Source organism: Gouania willdenowi, chromosome 9, assembly GCF_900634775.1.
Source record: "Gouania willdenowi chromosome 9, fGouWil2.1, whole genome shotgun sequence".
Classification (NCBI taxonomy): domain Eukaryota; kingdom Metazoa; phylum Chordata; class Actinopteri; order Blenniiformes; family Gobiesocidae; genus Gouania; species Gouania willdenowi.
The window spans coordinates 21,327,062-21,343,899 of NC_041052.1; the positions used below are offsets into that span (position 1 = coordinate 21,327,062).

The 16,838-nt window shown below is 39.9% G+C and overlaps 1 protein-coding gene across 5 annotated transcripts; it reads right to left on the reverse strand.

The window, feature by feature from the left end:
* Positions 1 to 9,454: 9,454 nt before the first annotated feature.
* Positions 9,455 to 13,009, reverse strand: ido1 (indoleamine 2,3-dioxygenase 1). 5 transcript variants are annotated; one of them, XM_028457498.1, is made up of 10 exons: positions 12,812 to 13,009; positions 12,378 to 12,473; positions 12,176 to 12,295; positions 11,965 to 12,083; positions 11,858 to 11,872; positions 11,675 to 11,774; positions 10,425 to 10,542; positions 10,297 to 10,348; positions 10,063 to 10,211; positions 9,455 to 9,980 (listed from the first exon to the last, which is right to left on the reverse strand). In XM_028457498.1, exons 1-10 carry the CDS (start codon positions 12,932 to 12,934, stop codon positions 9,586 to 9,588), a joined length of 1,287 nt encoding a protein of 428 aa, XP_028313299.1. In that variant the 5' UTR covers positions 12,935 to 13,009; the 3' UTR covers positions 9,455 to 9,585. The 5 variants fall into 5 exon arrangements, with proteins under 5 accessions (XP_028313299.1, XP_028313301.1, XP_028313297.1 ...); XM_028457500.1 differs by lacking the exon at positions 11,858 to 11,872; XM_028457496.1 differs by having other exon boundaries at positions 10,289 to 10,542.
* Positions 13,010 to 16,838: the final 3,829 nt, after the last annotated feature.

Consider the following 16,838-nt stretch of genomic DNA (forward strand, 5'->3'; position numbering starts at 1 on the left):
ATCAGCTTGTTCCCTTTTCCAAGCACCACAGCTTTATTTGTCCCTATACCTATTTTCTAAACTGCAGAAAGTAAGTGAACATGGCTTATTGTTAAATTCAGGAATGAATCGAAGAATTGTTTATTAGCTTAACCAAGACAGATATTAGATATTAGAATACTATATGAAGCCTTTTTATGCTATCCTACCTGTTGTCTAACTTAGTGATTTACAACTGACAGAAAGTGTTTCTTTCCATGTTAAAGCCTATCTCCCATATTAAAGCACATGTATCGAGTTTTGTATGGTATTTCAGGTAGAACATCATAAATAATAACACTGCTAAATTTGAGGAACTCTCTTCTTCTTTAAGTTACAGGGGGGTGCTGAAAATTTCAAGCTGCATTTTTGGACACTATTCCCACACAGTCACACTTTCGCAGTCAAATTGTTTTCAACAAAGATTTGTTACTCTTTATTGGGAATTATTTTTTATATCGTACCATGAGTATTTGGCATTGTGAGCTCTATGTCAAATTTCATATTGTATCATGAGTTAACTATTTTGTTACACCCCTAGTTACTGTACATTCTAAATTGCACTGAAGCTTTATTTGAATTGAATTGAAATCGCAATATCTGCCAGAGAAATTGCATCTAGATATTTTCCTAAAATTGTTTAGCCCTACCCAGCACACCTCCCGAGGAGAGCCTTCACTAGGCCTCCTTCTAGATTCCTGCATCACTTCAGATTGCTACTTTCAACATGGAAGAGCTGCAACTCTATTCTGAGTCCCTCCTGGATTATCTTTGATACTTGAATTATGTAAATAGATCAGATGGGTGTCTTGTGTGCACTGTGCCCGCTGATCTGACGTTGACATTAACAGTTGTTTGTTAATATAATCAGTGCTTACCACTAAAACAAACATACTATAGTACATATGTTATTTCTTTGAGAGACTCAAACAAGAAAATGCAGCCCTATCCGCACTCCAACTGTAACACGATTATTTATTTACTCTCCGTTCATGTGACTGTTTACTGCAAGCCCTGTGCACATGCCTCTGCATGCATCTGTGGAACTAAACAGTAGTTTAGTCCACCATGCTTGTCTCCAAGCCATCTTCTTCACATTTTTTTTTATTTCCGGTTTATTGGGACAGCTCTCCAAGCCGTCGTGAACCTGCACCAGCGTCATTTGATGTCACCATCAGCATCATTTGACTCCACGTCCGCAGAACTGCATGGGAAAATCAGACTCCGAAAAGCAGTACAAAATATATCACACAATCTTTTCAAGGCAATAGGTAGAAATATGTTTACTCGTTCTCTTTGGTTTAGAGCGCTTCATCACCCATTAGCATTAAAAAAAATTTCAAACGAATGTTTATTTTTTCTCTAAACCTGCCCTATGCTCCTTTAAGCTTTCAAATACCTGTAACTGCAGATGCCGCCCCAGTCTGAAGGTTGATCTCTATCTCTTTCTTGCCTTCATTTGTGAACAAGATCCCAAGATACTTGAACTCCTCCACCTGATATGAGACCTCTCCCTTGACCTGGAGTTGGCAATCCACCTTTATCCAACTGAAAACGCTGGCCCTGGAGGTACGGACCTTCTTCCCAGCCTCTTCACATTCAGCCCAAACTAACCCAGCAAGAGTTAGAGGTCAGTGATCGATGGAGCAAAGAAAATATCAGCTGCAAACAGCAGATATGACATCCTCTCAACCCCAAACTTGACCAACTTCACCATCCGGCTCCTCCTAGATATTCTCTCAATAAATGTTAAGTACAGAACCAGTTACAAAGGGCAGCCCTAGCAGAGTCCAACCCGCATTTGGAACAGGTCCGACACAGCCAGCAATTCGGACCAGACTCCTGCTCCTTTTGTACAGGGATTGAATGGTGCCTAGTAAATAGCCAGCCAGCCCAAACACCACAAGCACCCCCCACAGGATGCCTTGGGGTACACGGTCTAAGCCTTCTCTAAACCCACAAAGCAAACAACCATGACCCCTCCAGCACCTTCACAGGGGTAGAAAACTAACCCACAATTCCAAGACAAGGATGAAAACCACATTGCTCCCCTTCAATCCAAGGTTCAACTATCAACCAGGTTATGATTTCCCTCTAAATTTTTCTTTGTAAAAAAATTAATTCTCTGGGTTTGGCCAAATTTTGTACCTGGGCCTTACATTTGACACATGTGCCCTCAAACTATTGTCTAACTTCAGCCCTTATGTTCTTACTTGCATTAATACACTGGCTATTCTCTCCAGTGCCGTGCCATCAGGTTAGGCAAGGTAGGCAGTGCCTACCCAGGGGTGAATTGATATTTCTAACATTTGTTTTAATTATAATATAATTATAAATTACTTATTTTTCCATTTCCAATAGCCTACAGTACCTATAAGTTTGAAAGTGTCAGCATTTTGTGCATTTCATAGCCCAAATTACTAAACAGCGCTATTTCCTGGAACAGCTGCACAGTCTCACTCGGGGGGCCACGCCCCCTCCCAAAGGCACGTTGCTCCTCTGCCTCCGTTCCCATTGCGTGGTTTTACGTGTATGCACATGCGCAGTCAGGTCCCCAAGATGACAACCATTTACGTCCAAAGGTAGCGTAGAGAGCTGCCTGGAGGCTATATTAAATAATTGTTTGTTTCTTTAATGGTGTTTTACGATGTTGATTTTGTTAGATGGCTAAATGCTTGTTCATGTGGATCTTGTTGGGTTTTTTCTTTCTTATTATGAATTTTATATTTTCATAAGGGTATTGAGACTTTGACTTTGTTGGAAATTGCTTTATACAAATAAAGTTGATTTGAGTTGAATTAACACTTGCCAGCAGAAACATATGAAATTGTCATTGGTGGTCTCGATTTGCAACGTGCCTACCCAACCCTAGTGGTCACGGCACGTCACTGATTCTCTCATATTAAACCAACTGATGTTTGCTTATTCAGATTTTTGGCATATCACTCAACTTCAGTCTTTATTAGTGATAAATATAGAGGTGTAAACATGCCAGTGTGGACATTATCTCCTCTCTATTATCTTTGTGGGCCTCTATGTGATCAACCCTGAGTTTATTTACAGCGCCTTTATCACTCAGTGTCTCTGTACGATTTCATATGACCGGGGGCTAGGGTTATTTCTTTTCCATGCAGGAGACCCTGGGGAAAACTTCCTGTACTTTTGTAACCCAGATGAAAAGCTGTTGATAATGTTGACTGTTTGGGTGCCAGCAGCGAAGGTGACATTAACAACAACTCAGAGGAAGAGGAAGTCAATCAGCAGAGTGAGAGAGGAGGACAATACAGTGGCATTTGAGGAAAAACCAAGTGGAGAAAGTCAGAGTACACACTTTTCCACACACAGATATGCAGATGTAGTGTTTGTGCATGCGTGTAAGATTCAACGCCAGGCTGTATCTGCACATGCATGTATGGTTTTATTTATACTTTAGCATGTGTGTGCATGTGTGGGAGTAACAGTGCGGCATCATGCTGTTGTCTTATTCACACCTGGCAGAAGCAGCAGTGAGTCAGCAGTTGAGAGAGGTTGAGCTGTATCCCCGTCACACAGCTCAAAGTTGTGTTAACCTTTAAGACAAAAGGCTCTGACGTGTGTGGGCTGCAGCTAATCCGGTGAGAAAAACCTTCTGAATGTCAGGTATTGTTTTACCAGTTGTCAGATTAAAAATGTGTGGATGAGCTGTTGCTGGAAACCCTTTATTGAGTCTAATCTAAATGTGAGAGAATTTCAGTCAAGCTGCAATGTGATATAGCACTGGAATTCAAGCTGCTGGCAGCTTTTTAATCATGCCTCCACATTCTGTGAGCCGTTCTGGGTCAGAACGAGCCGGAATGGCTCAGTTGGGGCTCAGTGCTGGGTCAGCATGTGGGTACATTCACAGTAAACTGGGTGAGAGAGGCCGACGTGCCTTTCATTTGTCCCCTCACATCAGGTCCATAAGCTGTGAAGCCATCGCAAAAGTATACTTACCAAAACAATGCCAGCGAATTAAAAAAGAGAGAAAACCTACTGGAATATATTATTATTTTGATCAGACTGAGCATTTAATCGATTACCTTGGTGTGATAGCACCTTTCTACCTTCACTGCAGTTGTAGAGGTTTGACTGTTGACTACAGAGAGATATCCAGGTATTCAAACCGGGTTACTGTTTGCTAACGGGCAAGACACTGTCACTCGAGGTTGAAATGAATTCTAAAAAACCCTAGTTGGGTCTCACAGTTCTCTATCGTCCTACAAAACTGCATCTAATTTAATTTGCATTCCAGTAATGAACGGTCTACGTTGACCATGTGTGGGGATGGAATGTAACAGCGGCTTCAAATAGAGCTGTGCAGTACAATCAATCATGAAATAATTCAAATGAAATTGTGTGAACATTTTTACAACTATTGATTAGCATCTTGGCTAAAATCCTAACCTTAGCTAATGTGGCTATATCCTGTACACCTCTTGATTTAAACTGTGTGTGTGCCTGCTGTTCCTTTAAAGATACTCATATGTTTACCTGTGAAGAGTATTTTCCACATTTTCATCCAAGGCCACGTTGCAAAAACATCACAGTGATGAGTCCATAACCTGGTCTTAGTGGAAACATTCAGCTGAAAATGCTTGCTGACGGAAGTGACTCATCCAAATTGCTGCAGTAGTGTGATTTGAGTAAATTGACAAATTTCCCCCAAATAACCTGCTGCAGATAACTGTTTTGTATTACACAACTATCCATTAGATCCAATGGCTGACAGAAATGCACATTTTAAGCTTGGACATGACGTCTAGGTCGGACATGATGTCTTACTAGATAATAAACACTTGTAAAAACAGTAACTGTACACCTTAAAAGCACCCTTTAATGCTGGCTGTGAACATGACAGCGTTTCCTTTGTATTCATGTGGGCACAGCATCTCAGTCAAGTCAGTTCAGGAGGAAGTGATAAAGTTGTTGTAGGATGACTACATCAAAAGCATCAGACCTGCTCGAACAGACCGCACGAGCAATCTACGAAGATGAAGTCAGTCTTGAAGACAATGATATGACACATAGGGGAAAGGTGAAACATAAGCTTGATGTTATTTCAAACTGTGACCGAGAGCTGACAGCTCAATCTGGAAAACCACTACAAAGTGAACATCAGCTGCTCTGGCTGATGTTCAGAGAGAGTGCTGTGAAAACCTTCCCATCAAGATGATTCACCAGCGTGGATGGATGTGGTTGTAGGATCAGAGAATCTTCCTCCAAAAACACATGGTGATTTGTTACGCTCATTCATTGAACAGACGCCCTTTATGTACCTACAACAATAAGAGCTGAACTATAAAGGTGTATACGATTAGCCAGCTGACTTGTAAAAGTTAAACAAATTACAACTGAAAGGTATTATACACTATTATTTATTATGGCACAAGTTATTAGCAGCATAATTTTAATGCTTCACACCACGAGAAATATTGCCTCTCAAGCATGTTGAGTCAGAAGCAAAATGACTATAGATGGTCAAAGGCACAGCAGTAAAGGAACTATGGATCACAAAGCTGTAGAAGAATGTGGCATGTTCTGAAGTGTCACATTTAAAGGTGCAGTCTGCAACTCTTATAAAAGTGACTTTTTGTCATATTTGCTAAAGCTGTCACTATGTAAGGACAACTATACATGCACCTAGTAGTTTGTGTAAAAAAAAACAGACTCATTGAGTCCCCCCTGCTGCTCTTGCAGCCTTTGGCAGATTGCCAGAATGCACCGCGACTGAGCAAAAAGAACCAATCAGAGCCAGGATTGTGTTTGATGGGCTGTCTGACAGCTGTTGCTCACAGTCCCGACCCCTTTCCTGGAGCTAGAGTGCCGTCTTTTTTACAGTGTATGGTCTGGAGGAGTAGAAGATGGAATTGATGACTTTTCTGTTTGAAAGGTAATTATTCCTGCTTGATTTACATTATGTTTGATTTGTAATTGCTACACTAAAACTCTGTAGAGCATGTGTTGTTCATGTGCGCTCAGCAGCCTCCGTGTGATCTGCTGTAAGTGACACTGTGTTGTTACTGCTGCAGAGGTGTGTGCACATTGAGAGAGAGAAGCGCTGCAGTAATATGCTTTTAACAGAGCATGTTATATTACTGTGATGTTGCTGTCGGACTAACGTTAGTTGTTAGCTTTTCTGAGGGAGGAAAGTTTGGAGGCACGGCAAGAGAGCAGCGGGGAGAGAGGGATCTGAGAGTTGCGGACTGCACCTTTAACCTTGCATCCCTTAGATAGTACAGTGAAGCTGGTGTGATACTTCTGCACCCATTGGCCCTCATTTATCAACTTTTCGTACATTCAGATCTGAGGTTCACACTCGTCAACCTGGCTCGTCTAAATGTAAAGAACTGTCTTGATCAATTATCAGGGATTTACGCTTTTAGGCTGTGGATGAGAAACATTTCATTTAAACCATAATGTGCTGTTATTGGGAATTTTATTCAAACTTTAACCTGAGTCCGTTCCCATACAGAAACGTTGTTCAGTACCTCCTTTATTCTCTTCCACAGAGCGTTTAACATGAGCTTTTTAAATCCAGTATTCACACTATCGAAAAGCACATCTTGTTTTTCTTGACATCTGCTGTTAGAATGCTGATTTTCATCTCGGAAATGTTTATTTCTTTGCCAATGTTTGTTTGACCTCAGTGGGCGGGGCCTCCGAATCTGGAATATTTGAGGGCACAACGTGTTAATGATGATCAAATTTAGCCGCTGCATTTATCGACACCCGATCATTGGTACGCTGGGATTGGTCAGATACGAACGTTTCATAACTCCCACGTTGGTCCTGTCGTACGACACAGATTTGCACTCGTTTTTACGCAAGGTTGATAAATGAAGGCCAATGTGTCCAACTTTATCACCATTAAACCAAACCTTAAAAACCTAAAATGTTTTTCAAGTTAAAACCACAAACAATTATCTGTGTTTTACCTCATGGTGATGCATCCTTCAACAAAACTTATAATAAAAATAGTTTGCTCCCGATCAATGGGATTATTCACCCAAATGTTTGTTAATGATAGGTAAAGGAAGATGAGTTACACCCCTTCATACACTGTGCTGTTTGCACTGCCAATAATTCCCAGCTACACCCGCCATGTGCAGGCCAAAGACAATCAGTCCCTCCCAGTCGCCATCCACAGCTCACATCCACAGGGTGAGAAAAAGTCCTGAGACTGCTTGGCTCTACGTAAGGAGCAGCATCATCATTTCAGAAAGTAACCAAATCCAGGACATCCTGTGGTTAACCACCAAGACACAGTGATCCGACTGTCTAACCAAAAGGCAAACACTCAATTGTAACTCTGCCAGCTCCAATAGATGAAAATAGGATGTTCCGGCAGATTTTATTAAAAACTAATGTCACTCCTGATGTCGTTTGCCATGATGGCTTGACTGAGTATATATGATTTACTCAGTCAAGCATTTGCTTTGTGGCTTCTAAGGTCTAGCTCTGCACAAACATTGTAGTTTATTATTTTAGAGCATTTCAAACTCAACCAAAAACACAAAAATCATATTGATCAATGTTTTAAAAACCTTATTGTTAGTGTGTTACAAAAGCATTGCAAACACAGGTGTTTACACTCCAACAGTGGTAAACGGTGGTGAAACTTCAGCTGGCGACAGCACAAAAAAAAAAAGACATCCTTAGAGAGTGCCTGTGTTTATTCGAGGTTGTCAGGCAGTCCTTTACATGTACTGTTGTAAGGAAAGACTTTATTTGCTTTGGCTGTGGAAAAGGACTCTAATCAGTTCACTTGGATGTGACTACATTGTTTGTGCCCCATCCTCAAACACCCATCTGTCTCCTTTCCCCAAGTAGTTTCTGTTCACCTTTAGCCTCCTCGCCACAGTGAAGAAATCACTTCTCAAGCACTCTGCCGTGCCTTTGTTTGACTGATTTAATCTGTTACTTCTGTCTGAATTGTATGTTCATCTGTTTTCTGCCTATTTTGCACCACTAATGTCTTTTGTGCTAACTTACATTTGTGTCAAACTCTCAGGTGACGTCAATTGCTCAGGTTTGGGGAAGTGTCGCATATCTGATCTCGAGGAGTTGTTATTGTAATGAAACACCAGAGCGGATGAGCCAGAAAAAGTGAAGATTACACAGCATGAGGTGTTCACGACACAATCCATCCCTTCATCACACCGGGCTTTCCACACTCTCTCAGTTCAGGAAGTGTGGCGGGGCATGTGGGGGCTGGATGTGGCAGGCAGGAGAACTGAGGTAACCGCTCTGATAAATGATGCCTCTCTGTCCAACATTGTGCTTTGTGTGTTTATGAAGATGTATTTTGTGTTGAAAGTGCATCAAAAGCGGATTATAATCTTGGATGTTAGACACATTCCACTTTGATGATTCTTCATGTTTCAATATATTTTGGAGACAAACATACAAATAGCTGTTGCCCACTGATGATATTTTATGAAATGTAGCTTGTCTCTTTAGCGCCTAGCCATGGTCAAAGCGGGTATTGCAATGTTTTGTTTTGTTTACCTGATCAAACTATTGCATGATTTGCTTTTAAACCAGTCAAAAATTATTTAAAAGGTTGCATTTCTTTTTTTTAATGAATTAATGAAGTTTTATAAGTTAATTATTAGTGACAAAAGAAAAAAAGAAAAGTATGAACGTAAATGTCTTTGATCTTTGACAATTATTCACACCATAATACTCTAAATTTGATATAATAAATAGTGTGTATAAATAAAACTATTTGTGGCATGAGAAATTTGAGTTTATACTTTCAATTTATACATTTTTAATTTCATTCTGTTTTATGTTTGCTCTTTTAGAAAATATTTAATAGCCATAACAAAATTATATTGTGTCAAATATATGTCAGGAGTTCTTTGTAATTTCTTCAATCAAAACATAGGTATTTATTTTATTTGAAAGCCTGGGCCATTTTTTTTTTGCTTTGTTCATTTTTTTATTTTAATTAAAAAAATAAAAAAAAAATATATATATATATATACAGTATACATACATGCATACATACAGGCAGGGGGTCTCAACAAGTGACAATGTGATTGTACTGTAAGAGATGGTGTCTAAAAGGCTGAAGTTACTAAAACTGTCTAAACTACAGTATGTCTCGATTTTTCTCAGTATGAATATAATAATACCGGTAATTGTAATTTTGTTGATCCTCAACCTGTTTTAGGTCGTCTAATAATGATATAATGTAATGTCTCTACAGTAAGTATCTTTGTACCATCAAATATACTTTAGAAGTTGAAAGCGTTGCTTGATTTGGGTCATGGCTTGAATTCAAGCGATAATGGAAGGTCCTGTAGATAGACTAGATGGTTTGAATAATGATGTACTTTATTTTATCAAAGATAAACAATCACAACTGAGTTTCATGTTAGACAGAATTACAATTGCAACTATGCATCATCAGTAGGGTAAAACTAAGCTGTAGATGCCTTGGTCCTTTGCTTCCAAACCCTCTTTAAGAAAATAGAAAAGAAAAGGACGTTGTTTTTCTGGGTAGTTAAGTGATATTTGTACAGTGATGACAGCTCTTAACATTTAGTGCTTTATTTCTTTCATTGTCTCAGACAAACAGGCATCTTTAGTGTGGTCTCTTACAGTTTTTAGGAAGGTCATGATACTGGAGCCTCCTGTGCCTCGCTCCTCTAGTGCTTTGGGTGCTTTACTGATCATCTCCCCTGCTTTAGATCTCTGGCTTTGGACTTGCATCTGTCGGGCAAGGGAAGCTTGTACTGTGATGAAGCGACTGACAACATTGATGTGGTAACTGCGCAAAGCCAGCAACTTGGTGACACAAAGATGAAACGCCTCCTTCAGAGGATTGCTGGCCTGCTGCTGGACGAAGGCCCTCAAGGAGGGTTGTAAAGACAGGTCCTGGATCAGCTGCTTGTGAGCAGGTAGCATGTAGTTCCTCATTCGAGTTAGAAAAGCACCTATAGAGAATTAAGGTGGAGTCACTTTTCATCTCACAGACTTAACCGTAGATGTTATTGGAGAAATTACCAGCAACCTCACCACTATTTTCTTCATGCTTGACACCCAGAAGTTCATCGAAGCAGTGCAGCAGACTGCTCTGTGCAGCGCTACCGCCTGAGAACTCCATCGGCTCCATCTGGACTCCTTCATAAATCAGGCCATGAGGCATAGTAGGGTTGTCTTTCCACCTATATGAGTGAAAAGTATCAACTTTAAAAGCAGGGTTTGTTTATCATAAAGGTTACTAATAAAGTAAGTAACACACGTCAGTACCCAGACAGGTAGATCCTCATGACCCCATAGAAGACTGAAGGCTCCACGTACACTTGGGATAAAAACAATAATCAACATACTTTTCTGATGACAAAATGTATAACATTCAGTAACTATGTCTGAGTCACCATGCATCAGTTTGAGAGCATCGTTCATTTCCTCTATAGACTCGGCGATACGCTCCAGAGCTAAAGCAACCATCTCTGCATCACCATTCCTGACACCATTGATCACAACAGGAATGTTCTGCATCAAAGGAACACATGTCGACAAAAAGCTTTGAATCAAACATTAAAAGAAAATTCAAAAGGCTTTTCAACAGATAATTCTAACACTTTTGTAATAGCCAAATCTGGTACTTGGCTACCTTGACGGGCTATTAAAGGGTTGAGTGACTGATGCACCCACCATGTACACCTTTTCACTGTCAGTTGAGGTAAAGGACGTACGACTTCAAGATGAAGGTTATTTTCCCTTTATTTGTTGCAACCAATGTGTCCAACAGTTTACCTTTAAAACTCTGCACTTCACACAGTATTCAGCAGTATTTGTGGTATTGTAGTGTTGCAATGTTGTAGCGTTGCGGTCAGAAACCATTTGACCACCACCACGTCAAGCAGCAAACCAATGTCACGGAAGTGGCTCACATACATACCCACAAACATATATAGTACACCCATTAAATGGTCATTACAATCTTGATTTGGCGCTTTTTATATTTAGGTTATTCCCTCACTTCGCATCACAGACCCTTATTCAGTGCTATCACAGTTTTCTATCTTTGCCCGACTCTGGTACCTTGTACTGCCATCCAACCTTGTTCTTTTTGTGAGACTCTACAACCATCTACACACGCTTGAAGTTTTGTGTCCATCTGGGCTATGTCATGGGGAAGAAAGTGAGCTAGATTTTGCTTGCCACGGTGCTGAGACCATCCTCAGCATTCGGACTAGAGTCTGCTTGTTTGATCTGCACCAAAGCACAGATGTTAATTCAAACCGGGCCAATTAAAGCAGACTTTCCAAGGAAAGGAAACCTGGCATGGTTAAAGCAACTTACATAAAGAAGGCCGGTGTGAACGCGTCTGAGTTTACACACAGGGTGCCAATAACGATCAATAAGAATTTTTTTATTTTTTTTTTTCCGTTGATTTTTTATTTTTCTCAGATCAGAAGTAAAATTTTACATCAACAACCATCGAGTAACTTCAGGAAAGTTGAAATATTGGAAACATTAAGAACGGTAACAGAATGAGGCCTGTGCCTGACTCGGGCTAGTACGTTTAGGCAATATGCAGTATTTGTAATCGCTGTGAATGTATTAATTGATTAAAGAAAAGGATGGCAAACATTTAAGAATATTTGTGATCAGTTTTTACCTTCAGTGCAGGAACTGCAGCCAACTCCACCAACAGAGTGACCATGAAGAATCCCCAAACACTCTCCCCTCCTGGTAGAGTGACCAGCAGCTCTAGGTTCCTTTGGAATTTCAGTATTTCAGTAAACATTGTGTACAAAATGTGGTCACGTGTCTTAAACATAAATGATAAAGTCGTACTCACTCCATGCTGAAAGGCCTGACCGGTTGGGACATAAAAAGAGCAGGTTTGTCACTGACTCTTGACGTGAGGTGAGTTGAATCTTTGAGGGGATAATAATGGGGACTCACCCCTCTGGATCCTTCTTCTTCCAGTTAGCCAGCACTGCATCTGCATGGGTAAGAATTGGAGGAAGTCCTAAACGCTGGGAGACCTCCCAGTAGGGAACAGCCAGGCTACATGGCAGGATCTGATATAAAGTAGATTAAAACCACTATGATGTAAAGAACTATTAGTCTGTAAAGTCATGTTCATGCAAAACAAAAGAACTCCAATATTCACATCAACGGTGTCGTTCTCTCCCTCCTGCCAGACGTAACCCATGGTCATCATACCGAGGGCCAGGTGAGCTAGCCGTAACTCTCTGTGTCTCTGCAGAAACTTGCTGCTCAGCAACGGCATCTGGACAGGAGGAATATTAACCATGAAGTGTGAGTACATAAGCACACTGAGCTCTGCGTTATACTTTATTGTCCCCTGTTACCTTGTTAATGTGGGAACGTAACTCATGAGAATGCACTAGCTCTGGGACTCGCAGGGCAATATCCATCCATGGCTGGTAGTAAGGAGGAAGTTCTTCCTTTAAATGGCATTTGTTGTTGAGGTTAGTGCCACACTATGTATAGCAACATTAGTCTTGGAAAATGTTTTCACTGTTTTTTCAAACAGCTTTCAGAATTCAAAAGACCTTTCATTTGTTTGTTTAAAAAAAAAGGGCATGAAACCCATTAAGACACAAAAGTACTGTACTTTGGAAAAATACATAAATTTTTATTGACTCATTACAACTTTGATCTGCAATGTGCTTCCAGGAATGTGTCGTTTACACTCTACGTCTAGTAGCTTGTGCTACACTGACTGCCTGAGCAGTAATAACAAAAAAGCCAACAAAAAAAAAACACAAGAGTTTCTACCCACCAGAGGGTCGGGAAGGACGAAGCCGAGTTTTTCCGACACATGGTAAGAGTTGAGAGAGAATGGAACCTCAAAGAGTGTCTCAGCAGAAGCCATCGAGGAAACACACGGCAGTGATTCCTCCATTATCTGAATGGTTAAGGAAACCCCAATCTGAATGGACTCTGTCACAGAGCTAATGTTAAAGCAAGCTGTTGTCAACTGAGGTTAATGCTTACACAACATTTATTCTGTTCTTCTGCCATTGCACAATTCTCTGTGAAGTCTGGCAAATCAATACCCAGTCTAACTGTGTGTATCCTGAAAGTTAAAACACAGGGGAAGGAAAACTTATCTTCAAATCAATGAATCAACCAGACACCGCTATAGAAACAGTGTATTGCTGAAAGTAGAGTAATGTCTGTGTTTACATGGACATGAACTTTAATGTCACCCTATTTTTATTCTGATGTGAGGAACTAACAAACTTCTAGCAATTTATGCATATTCGGTTTCTTTTTTAGTCATTTTTATTCAGTAGTTTTATATAGTCCAGCACTTTAAAGGTGCAGTCCGCAACACTCAGATCCCTCTCTCCCCCTCCCTCCCCGCTGCTCTCTTGCCCCGCCTCCAAACTTTCCAAAGTCCTTCCCTCAGAAGAGCTAACAAGCTAACGTTAGTCCGACAGCAACATCACAGTAATATAACATGCTCTGGTAAAAGCATATTACTGCAGCGCTTCTCTCTGTCAATGTGCACACACCTCAGCTCAGTGTCACTTACAGCAGCCACACGGAGGCTGCTGCGTGCACATGAACATCACAAGCACCACAGAGATCTAGTGTAACAATTACAAATCAAACATAATGTAAATCAAGCAGCAGTAATTACCTTTCAAACAGAAAAGTCACCAATTCCATCTTCTACTCCTCCAGACCATACACTGTAAGAAAGTCAGAGACCTAGCTAGGGGCGGGGCCTGTGAGCAACAGCTGTCAGACAGCCCACCAAACACAATCCTGGCTCTGATTGGTTCTTTTTGCTCGGTCGTGGTGCATTCTGACAATCTGCCAAAGGCTGCAGGAGCAGCAGGGGGGACTCAATGAGTCTGTTTTTTTTCCACACAAACTACTAGTTTCATGTAAAGCCGTCCTTATATAGTGACAGCCTTAGTAAATATGACAAAAAGTCACTTTTATTAGAGTTGCAGACTGCACCTTTAACTGTGGTTCACAGGCGCCGCTCTAATTTATTCTGTGACTCCAAAGTCACTCATTTATGTCTATATGTTCATTGCTTTGTGCATTAATGCTCAGTAAGTTTATTTTAGAATAAGGAGCTGTTAGACTTTTCCCTCAAAGATGATATTGTAAATGTGTCCAATGGATCTTTGTATGCTGACGCATTCGGAGATGCATGTTTATTTATTTTTGTCTTTTGATCCATCTAAAAACAGAATGAAGTTAGAAGTCTATCACTGCATGAATGTTTTAAACCATTATTTTTATGTGACTTGGTTATTTTGTTACCAGTTACAAGGATGTAATACTAACACATAGAAAAAGTATTTTACTTTACTTGCAGCAGTGGCATCTTACCTGGGTAGCACACTTGAATTCTTTGTAGAAGCCACCAGGATGGATAGATAGATGGATGGATGGATAGATAGATGGATGGATAGATGGATGGATGCAGACTTCAGTGACTATTTAGACCATCAGCTCCCCCTGGTGGTACACACCAAACACTGCATGAGTCCAAACTAACCAAGCCACTTTTTAAGAATATCAAAACACAATATAATTCAGTAATAGGTATATTCTCTCAGTAATGAAATGAGGGATAAGCAGGAGAATCTGAATTGGAATCAGCCACAGAAATTCCCAGACTATTTAGTGTTAATACAGTAAGTAACAACATTAAAGGATAAGTGTTAAAATAAGAATATGTAGCTATATTCTTTATACTTTTTGTATTGTTTTTCTATTCATATGTAGTCTCTAATTTTTTTTCTTGCACTTTATTTGAGTAATCATGACAGTAATATTTCCCCACAGTTACTTTACTTTACTACTTCCATCCTCTCAGTGCTACAGTAGAGTTAAATTTAATTACATTCCACAGCATCAAGGGGGAATGTAAAAAAAAAAAAAAAAAAAAACACCTCTGAAGACACTTGCAGAGACTGCTTAGTAGTTGGAGTACTGAACTAAAATGAAAACAAATGCTTCTTAAAAGAACCGGGAACCTTCGGATTACAAGGCCAGCGTCCGTAACCACGAGGCCACCACTCCTTGATGGTTTTTGATACTGGGAGCTTATTGTCATGAATTCAAAAGAGCTTGGTGCACACCAACTTTAAAAGCCCTGCAGGCTGTACACCTGTAGTATTAGGCAAATTAAGCCTATATGTACTTTTGAAAATCAAAGAGATTGTTTTCATTTGTTTGTTTCAACAAAAAAAAGGGTGTAAAACCTGTTAAGCCACTAAAGTACTGTACTTTGGAAAAATACATACATATTTATTGACTTGTTACAACTTCGACTTGCTATTGTGCCTCCAGGAATGTGTCGTTTACGCACTGTTTAGCCTATATTCTAAATTGCATAATTGTAATTTTTTTCTCTTACTGAAATGAATAAAAAGTTTTTAGTTAAAGATGCACGATATATCAGCCAATGTGTTATCGGTTGACATTTGAAAAACTGATATGTGATGTAGTTTGAGACAACATCTGTACTATAATGCAAGAAAGGTCTGTGTGCGTGCGTGTTTGTGGAGCGAGTATCTCCCAGATGCTGTATCTGTTCGACCTGAAACTTTGTGTGTGCATCCGTTATTTTGGAGTAATTTGGTCATTTCAAAACGTTTATTTTAATTTTATTTTGTTCACCCAGAAGTGAAACCTATTCAGTTTTTGACCTCAGTGTGAGGGGGCGCTAGCGCACAATCTATATCTATTTCACTCCTCCGCTCCGGTGCGTGCCAGAGCCAATCACAGTGGTGAGCTAGAGTCACGTGTGCGTGCCAGAGCCAATCACAGTGGTGAGCTAGAGTCACGTGTGCGGCGAGAGCCGATCGCTAGCTAAAGACCTGGAGTAGCACCAGACCTGCGTGCAGGCAAACGAGTGAAAGAGAGGAAGATAATTTAAAGCTCTTTCACAGGTTTTGAGCTCCTGTGGACTTCTCTGAGGAAACATACTTTTTGACTGTTCCTCATTTGGTGATTATGTTTCAAAACGTTTATTTGCATGTTTGTTTGACCGTTTGCTAGGGATGTAACGATTAATCGTAAGGCAGTTAAAAATCGATTCATAGGTATCATGGTTGATATCGATTTTCTGACAATTGAATCGCAGAACTTTTTTAACCAGCAGAGGGCGCCATCCGGAAGTGTTGGCAGCGGGCGGATTCTGCTAATACTTTCTTTCTGGCTGCCTTCTACTCTTAAATATGTTAATAAATGATTTATTACCCCTTTAGCACCGAAAGAATATCTGTAATATTACTTGAATATCTGTAAAAGTCACGTTTTTCTATTAGCTCTGTCTGCTAGCATAGCATCTCTTCTTCACTGCAAGATATCTGCATGCCAACCGACCACTGGGTTACCAGCGCCCTCTGCTGGTCCAAACAAATATGACGTAAATCAGTGCAATGACGTTTTTTTTTTTTTTTAAGTCCAATCGTTAAGGCACAAAATACATTTTCAGTTGCACTTTTAAAAGAAAAAGAACTATTATGCAGTTTTGCATTGTTTATTATAGAACCAGAATTTAAATTAATAGGCTTCATTTTCATTTGTATTATTCCTTTATTTATTTCATTCAAGATTTATTTTTAGTTAAATTGCATTGTTTTGAATAGTTCATCAAGGAATTCTTTTGACAATGAAAAATAAAAGGAAAATAATACAGTATTTTCTAGTTTTTTTCCCAAAAAAAAAATTTGTCTACAGTCCCATTTTGTAAATGAAAAAATCGTGAGAGAATCGTATCGTGAACCCAGTATCGTGAATCGAATCGTATCGGGAGTTGAGTGAATCGTTAC

Excerpts from the sequence above, each read along its gene's own strand:
- ido1 (XM_028457496.1), bottom strand. The coding sequence starts at position 12,934 with ATGGAGGAATCACTGCCGTGTGTTTCCTCGATGGCTTCTGCTGAGACA. Across the intron at positions 12,296-12,377 it reads TACGTTCCCACATTAACAAG|ATGCCGTTGCTGAGCAGCAA; the intron begins GTAACAGGGGAC and ends CCTCCTGTCCAG. Across the intron at positions 10,543-11,674 it reads CTGCAGTTCCTGCACTGAAG|AACATTCCTGTTGTGATCAA; the intron begins GTAAAAACTGAT and ends CCTTTGATGCAG.